Raw genomic sequence first — 8,396 nt, 5'->3', positions numbered from 1 at the left:
ATCAATCCTGGAATGCTAAGAAAGAGGGCAGTATTAATACTATTGAACCACATAATGACTTTTAAAGCTACCTGTACTAAACCGATCAGCTGCTGATAAAAAGAATTTTGGGGGCTATTGGACAAAAGATTTGTTTTCAACTAAAGGTGTTTCTGAATTGAACTTTTCTATGTATAATGTTTGAGGGAGTGATCATGAAGTAGCTCAAGCACTAAATTTTCTATGGATGAAAAATTAAGACACATTAAGTAGACCCTTTTCCCTTCCAATATCAAATACTTTCAAAAATCCAACTTCATCTTCAATTTCTGTACAGGTACTGATTTTACTAAAAAAACAGAAGATAGAAAAAGTAGGTATGATTTAAAAATTATAAAAACTCCTTAATTTAAATAAGATATGTAGTAGAATGCGAAAAAAAAAATATTTATTTTAAACACTATACCATTTAAAACTTGCTTCTAATATAGATATATAAAATGTAAAAAAAAAAATATATTTTGAATGAGGTGTAGATAGTTGATCGTAGATTACTGATTAGAGAAGATGGGCCATCTTCTCCAATCAAAATATATTTTTATATTAAATCCTCATCCAGTGCAATACATTAAGAAAATCTACATTTTTCAATAGTTGAGTAGATGTTTATAAAATGATTACTGACATAAACCGGTACAAAATAAATAAACTTTTAAATTAACTAATTCAACAAATATTTGAAAGAGTTATTACACCCATGAAAACACAATTTTTCAAAATAAAATGCCAATTTTCATTAAATCCTAAAAGTTTTCCTGTTTATCAAAAAATTTGAAATCCAGTTCTTCAATCAATTTTGGAGTCTTAAAAATTTGGAAAATCATTTGCTCAAAAAACTGGCATGAATGATCTACAAAGAAGTGCATTACTAATAAAGCTATCCTTGACTTAGGACTGACAACTTTTTTGAGACATTCCAGTAACTGGCTTCTCACACCAATCAACTGCTTTCATAAAGCATGGAAGTGAATGACGAACCACTTAGCCCATTTATAGCTTTAAAAATGGCAAATCATCACAATAAATGGTTTCAAAGAACTGTGCTTCTTTCAAGGTCATCTATGCAAAGTTTTTAGAGTTAAATTATTTTTCCAATACTCAAGACACTAAGAACTGTATTTTTATTAAGTTTAAATTGTGAAACAAATAGGAATACTGTTCTAGTTTCAAATAAATGTTTTTATAGAAAAATGGTGTTTTCTTTTTTTTTCTAGTCACCAGTATTTCCCTGTTCATACCAACAGAAGTTAAGTAAACGTCTGCTAAAGCATTTTTTAAATTAATGGAAAGCACATGTTTTTTTTTAAGTGTGTGGGCATTACACTAATTGAGGATAAAAACCAATTAAGTTTTTTACTTACCAGTTTACTTATATATTTATATTTATAACTTACAATTAAGTTACTTACTTTACCAGTTAATTTTCCAGGGCATAGCGTTAAAAATATATATTTCATCCCACCTATATATGTATGTGTCCATCTTTACTATATACAAATATCTCTTAATATAACACACTTGATTAGATTTTTCACAACTTTCTGTAGTTGGTTGAAATGCTGATAGTTGAAGAAACATAAAAAAAATAAACAATTTCTCACTTGAACTAGATGATGGTTGGGGGTGCGGTCAAAATGAAACACAACTAGGTGTAGCTTATTTAATTGTGCCACGCTTGATTTATATTGACGTTTGGATTTCAAGTTAACAGCCCTGATGAAGGCAAGAAACTCTAGCCGAAACGTTGGCACAATAAAATAAGCTACACCAAGTTGTTTCATTTTGACCATACCCCCAACCATCATCTCCTAGTATGTCATCCACGGTCAACTATCTCTCATAATTATTAATTTCTCACTTGGTTATGAATCAAACCAGAACTTCCTGCTCAATAATTTATGATGGTCAAGTGAAAAAACCATTCTATATGAAATAAGATATTTTGTAAATGGTATGGTCAATTTTGTTTTAAACTTTTTAAAGTATATGTAACAAAAACTACTTCTATAACTGTTCCCTTCAATTTTTAATAAAAGTCTTATTTCACAAATTACCACAGCCCCTTTTAATAAAACAGTATTATCAAAAGATCATAGAAAAAGTAAACATGAAAAATAATAATAAAGTTTTTAACTAAAGATCTTATTTAAAAAAAAAAGAAAGTATACAACAAAAAAGAAATTTATGGGAGTTAATTGATAAAGTTAACAAAGCATTTGTTTGAAGTTTCAAAAAACATAATCCTCACAAATTTAAGTTCACTCAGGGTTTATAATAGGCTTTAGGAAATTTCCAGACTTCTCCAGGTTTTTTTTCTTCCAAATTTTCCCTGACCAAACAAAATTTGCTCAAACCGATAATATTTAATACCTTATCAGACATATATCATATTTTAATGAATGAATATTATTCACTAAATCATTTTTTAACTTATTAAAAGAATTTACCAAATGTTGTATAGGTTAACTTTTGAATTGGGAGTAGGAGGTTTATAACGAAAAAGGCATAGAAAAAAAAATTAAATTATTATAATAAAAATTTTATTGGTGATAATAAAAATGAAAATTTACAGGTCCTTAACTTCCCTAAGACGTCTGACTGCTGACCTAACTGATGTTGCAGCAGTTGTGGCAACCACCCAAGCACCACCAGCAACAGTCCTCTTGCATCGCTTACAGGACCAAATACCAACACAGGTCCTCTTCATGGCTGTCTGTAAATTTGAAAATATCCATTTCAGTAATTTACAGTGATTAAATATCAGATAAAACAAAATAAAACCTTGCATACATTTAAGAATAAAATTAAATGGATTGAAATAAACAAAAATGGTCCAGGGTACAGTCAATAAACACAAAGTAAGTATTATCCCTTTTAAGAGAGCTAATTTTTCAGTTTCCATTCTATAACTTCATCTGAGTGATTCTTCTGCAGTTCTGGAGCTTGCATAAATGATTCACTCCGGAATCCTAGAAGAATCACCATGATAAAGGCCTATAAAGGACTTAGGCCAGAAACATTGGCACACAAAGCAGAATTAAACTTACTGTGTGTTTATTTCTTTATTTCACCCACTGCTTCCTAAACAAGCTACTTGTTGGAACTAATGAATTTCTACTGCAATTTTTTTTAACTACAATAGAAAACTGAACATAATCGGAATTTTTAAAAACTTAGAAAATGATTTTTTTAAAAAAAGGTGACATCTTAAACAGTAAATACTCAATTGTCTTTAGTTTTGATGGATTTTATGTTGTCATCAATAGTCTTTATAATCGCTCCAGCAAGACTCTCCTCTCAGGAATTTATTAGCTCACATGAATCCATATTATCAAAATAACCAATCTTGGTCTAATCTGATGAGCCAATTTCACAATACTTTCTACTTCGCTGGGATTTTGATTATACAAAATTATTGAGCCAAGACCCACTTTAAACTAAATAAATTTCAGATTAAGCAGGGAATCCTTCTTAAAATAACATTTTCACTCTTAAATAAAAACAAGGTTACTTAAATGAAGAGATAAGTTGACCACCAAGAAGAGGCACCTTTTAACATCAAAATCGAACAATAACAGCCAAAAAAACATTTAGAATCCAGATAACCTTTATTTTGTTTAGTAAGAATGGAACTTGTTAACGAGGACCTAACAGTATTAGTTGGTACCATGTAATTTTGTAACATCCAATATATCAAAATCAAAGACAATATATTCAAACTTTTTAAGAAATAAATAGCAAGTGATGCTGAGCAAATAATTCCATTAATGGAGGAAAAAAAACATAACGAACATATAGAAATAAGAGAAGGTAGTTGATACATGAATGAAGCAACTAATTATTAATGATGCGATCTTCATTATATCATCTTCACTATTAATAGTAATATCTTTGCAAGGATTCTGGTAAACAAGCCACAACTAAAGGTAGACTTTTGCTGATACTGCCCCTCTCCCACAGGCAGCTGAGAGTGATAAGCAACAATCATATAAAATCATTTGTTTTGCTTTGAACCTTTCCACCATGGCACCCACCCAACTCCCCTCACACCAAACATATACTAGCTTTAAGTACCATAAATCATGATGAGGTCTCATTACGTGAAGTAAAAAGACTCAAAGATAAACAATTTTAAACAAGTTAAAAGTAAAACAAAAAACTTCTAAACCAAAAATGCATTTACAGCAGAAAATATCAGCCTAAATGATATAGAGAATAGGAAGAAATTTTAAAAATTAATTGTTACTTATAATTTAAGTGAATTAATAGAAAAAATTGATTATTCAACTTAATGTTTAATTGAAATGAAAATTTAGGCAGAGTTTTCAATTTATTTTGTCTGTCATTATGAAACAAAAGTAAAAGAAATATATGAACCACATGAACATATGGCCAGTTTATTCTATCTTAAACAAGTTATCAACCCCAAGACTTCCTTATACCCGACATTGAATGTACTTTAACCGATTAAATAACAAACATTACTAAACATACCAACTGAAAACTTTGCTTAAATTTAATTACTAAAATAAGCGATTCTGGAACTATCAGTTGAACTGAAAACAAACAGAACACAAATGGATAGTTGTAACATAACTTGTAATGACAATAACTGAATCAATGCACCCTAAGAAGAAATTATTAAAACTGATGTTGAACTGATATTCAGTGTCCTAGTATACATGTTCACCCCCAAAAACATCTACATTTTTTAGAAATTTGATTCAATAATTGCTGGGTAATAACAGCAGCATGTAATGAATATTCTGAAACATTCCGCTGTAAAACCCTTTGACTTGCGGAGTATGTTGCTCTTAAATTATAGCTTTGATGATCTTGAAATAAGATAATAGAAAACAATGCTTTGGTTTTACTAGGTTACCTTTCCACAAAAGGAGCATGGATATTTCCCATGTTGTGTAATTTCCATTTTCTTAACCATTTTTCGAAGTGAAGCACCATATCGGGTACCATATTTACCAGTGATTCCAACCTTCTTCGTGTGCTTTGCCTGTAAATAAAACAATACATTGAGAAAATAGTTGTGTTGATCAATCTTAACCTTAACAAAACTGAACAATTTTTTTTTTGTTATATAATACAGACTACCAAATTAATAGATTAGCAAAGAAATAACGAATATATATAACTGTTATGTAAATATATCACATTTAAAACTAATAAAACCAATACGATGAAAAAAGATAATCTCACCATTGTTAGAGATGGTTTATAACGCTCGCAACTGAACAAATGGAAGTAGCTAGAAAACCAAGAGCATCTATATCAGTTACGATCGAATGTATTTGATTACAATCCAATTCTTTGTGGCATTTTTAATATTTTTCGATATATCTATAATCTATCGCGACTAATAAATAACTCATAATTATTCAAGAAATAATGGAGAATAAAATAAAATTTTAAATTTATGACATCCGTTTCATTTCCATAAATCAGATAATAATTATCACTATTTAAATTAAAATTATTTGATTATATGATAATATAAGAGTTAAATTTGGCAATTAAATATAGAAACATTTATTTAAACAAACATATAAGTAACAAAATTGTATGCTCTATGGTAGTTTTGACAGGAGTGTTTTGTATCTCTATGATATTATCTCTTAACCTGTGTAGTTAACTATAATATAGTTGTCTAAAGATTTTCTTTTTTTCAAGTTTTTATAATCACGTTCGATAATAAACTTATCAAATGCTATGGTTCAGGACTAATTAGTGATAATTCAAATTATCTTTATTAAAGTCAATGGAATTAGAAGTTAGCCTTCTATAGGTTTTTCTAGTTTTATTCAACAGGAGCTATTGTTATAAGTTCAAAAATTTGAAATCTTTTTGACACTTAATCAGAAGTCCTGGAAAGGATTGTTTACTGTACAAAATGAAAAATAAATTATTAGCAGTTTTAATATGTTTAGAAGTATCTACCATTTTGACATAGTAATTGTGTAATCATGACAAATTGACTAAGGAGGTTTATTGAATTAACTTAAAATGAGCAAGCCATCAAAAAACAAACGAGCGTCTAGTTCAAAAAGTTCTCGACAAGAAAGAGAGACGGCTCAATTCATAAACACTAGTTTTAGATCTGAAAATGATGGTGATGCCAGTTTACCCCATGTTCTAAGGTATTTATCCTGCTTGCTGGTAGTTAATTGTAATGATTGAAGCTTTCGATTGCTTATATAGATGAATTTTATGCGCATGATTTGTATGTATTAAAACTCCCTCCAGTGTATTATTTAATTGTAATCAAGGGCTTAGTGAGTTACATAAGTAATGACACTTTTATCTACTCAGTGTTTCATGTACATTTTACTTGAATTTGTTGTCTTTCAAACTTGTTCCTGTTATATCATTCCTGACGTTAAAAAGAGCAATTAAAGTGCTTTTTGAAATTTATTACCTAGCCAGTAGGATGATTATTTTGGTTTCATGTTCTCAGCTATGATATTCAGGTTTTGGTTTATAATTAATACAAACAATATTTAAACAGAGTTTTGATGACATGGGTAATATGGCTTCCTTAGTGTTGTTTTATTTAAAAAGATTCTTTTACACATTCATAAAGATGTTTCTGATTATCTGGTATATTATTTCCAAGTTAGTGACTTTTATCCTGCTATGCTTCATTTTAAAAATTGAATTCAGTTGAAAATAGAGTAGTATTAAAATTAAAATAGAGTAGTAGAAAATTATATTTGGTCAAAATGGTTTTATTTTATCAATCAGTAGTGTAGAAATTTTAAACAGTTCATTTAAGTTTCTACTTTAGTAATTGAGGCATACAGTTGTTAAACATGGTAACCAACAATTTGTATGTATTGAACTTTTTGATGTCACCGGCCGTTTTTATAAATTGTTGAATAAATCTTGAGAAAATTTATTTTCTTTAGAAGATAATGTTGGTTAAGCCATAGTGACAGTTGATTAGAGGAAACGTTATTATTGACGAAAAATTTAACTTTGTAGATCTTTTATTTTTGCAGTTATCATGTATTATGACTGAATGCCTCAATTATTGATATTACATTTTTTTCTTGAAATTAATATTTCAAAAGTTAATATGAAATTTGAATCCTTAAAAACAATCTTTTATCAATTTCTTCTGTAAGTATTTTGTTAATAATATCCCAATACTGTTGTTCTCCAATTGTGGTTTTCATTCTCCCCTTGTTAAATTAGTTGGTTTAGGATGTGCTTGTTTGCACTACTGATTATAGTAGCCTAATTTTTCTGTTATATAAATTTGAATTTTATGAATCTGCCAACTTCATAATTCAAAATAAAATAAATTGAGCAATTTTCAACCAAAATTTGCTTTTGGAACATGTTTATATTTGTTGTAACCATTATGATATCATTTTTAGCTGAACAATTTAACAATGATGAATTTAACAGAACAATAATACATAGAATAAAAACTTGTTTATTTATCAGAATGTGTTCTATTAGCCTATATTTACCCCTTACTTTTTATTAAACTCTTTTTTTAGGCTATAGAGGAAAAATTAATTTTAACGGTCATGTATAACATATAAATAATGTAAGTAATTAGGAATAAATTTTGTTGATCTGTTGTTTGAAAAATGAAATTTCTAAGAAGAAGAAGTTATTTTTTATTTAATGTTAAAATAAGAAACAGATATTCCAATATCATGATTGTTCAAGTAGTGTGGGTATGAGAATTTTTGAAGTTAATATATGAGGTTTGTTATTACAGTGCAACAACATTGATTACAAAGGGATTATAATTTTTCAAATATTACCCATATATGTCATAGGAGGATAACATCAGCATCTCAACTTGAAAAAACCCAAAAACTGGATGTTGTGTGAGAAATAAACAATGTCAGCCCCTTAATTGAAGATTCTGTATTTTATTTGATGAGATAATTTCCCAAATTAATGTACCATTAATGTTTGTGATACAGATATAATGTTAAATGCACAGTGAAACAACTGCTATAGTAATAATAAAATTTATATAATGTTTATAATACTATTATTACAGAACAAGTAAGGTCTAATACCATTATTTTCACTTAATTATCAGGTACAAACCCATGAATCATTTCTCATAATATGGATTGACATCTTATTCTCGTTAACACTGTGAAATATTGTTTCTTATTTCTCTGACATTAGTATTTCTACTACATAGGACTCAGTTTTATATTTCGTAAAATTTTATTTTATATTCCCAATTAAATGGAAGACTGTGATAGGAAAAGATAAAAAATAAAAAATAATATTCAATATTCTTATATTTATCATTATTTGGTAAGCTCCTTTATTCTTTTTAAAAATTGTTTTAAATATTTGATTTTATT

General features: G+C 28.2%; 2 protein-coding genes across 2 annotated transcripts in view; one reads left to right on the top strand and one right to left on the bottom strand.

Moving 5' to 3' along the window:
• Positions 1-2,562: 2,562 nt before the first annotated feature.
• The window catches only part of RpL37A (ribosomal protein L37A), a 12,859-nt gene continuing 7,025 nt past the window's right edge, over positions 2,563-8,396 (bottom strand). The window contains exons 2-4 of the mRNA XM_014434372.3: positions 5,254-5,302; positions 4,922-5,050; positions 2,563-2,752 (exon numbers count right to left, since the gene is read on the bottom strand). Coding sequence (XP_014289858.2) covers positions 2,606-2,752; positions 4,922-5,050; positions 5,254-5,302 — 325 coding nt within the window. The 3' untranslated portion in view covers positions 2,563-2,605. The remainder of the gene's footprint in view (positions 2,753-4,921; positions 5,051-5,253; positions 5,303-8,396) is intronic.
• Wdr37 (WD repeat domain 37) overlaps positions 5,629-8,396 on the top strand; it is a 23,093-nt gene continuing 20,325 nt past the window's right edge. The window contains exon 1 of the mRNA XM_024362383.2: positions 5,629-6,191. Within this exon, the coding sequence (XP_024218151.1) occupies positions 6,058-6,191 (134 nt within the window). The 5' untranslated portion in view covers positions 5,629-6,057. The remainder of the gene's footprint in view (positions 6,192-8,396) is intronic.

Source organism: Halyomorpha halys, unplaced genomic scaffold (genome assembly GCF_000696795.3).
Source record: "Halyomorpha halys isolate HHAL.00 unplaced genomic scaffold, Hhal_1.1 Scaffold1357.1, whole genome shotgun sequence".
Lineage (NCBI taxonomy): Eukaryota > Metazoa > Arthropoda > Insecta > Hemiptera > Pentatomidae > Halyomorpha > Halyomorpha halys.
The sequence above is the reverse complement of the archived record's forward strand: the minus strand, read 5'-3'. Positions and strand labels throughout refer to the sequence as shown.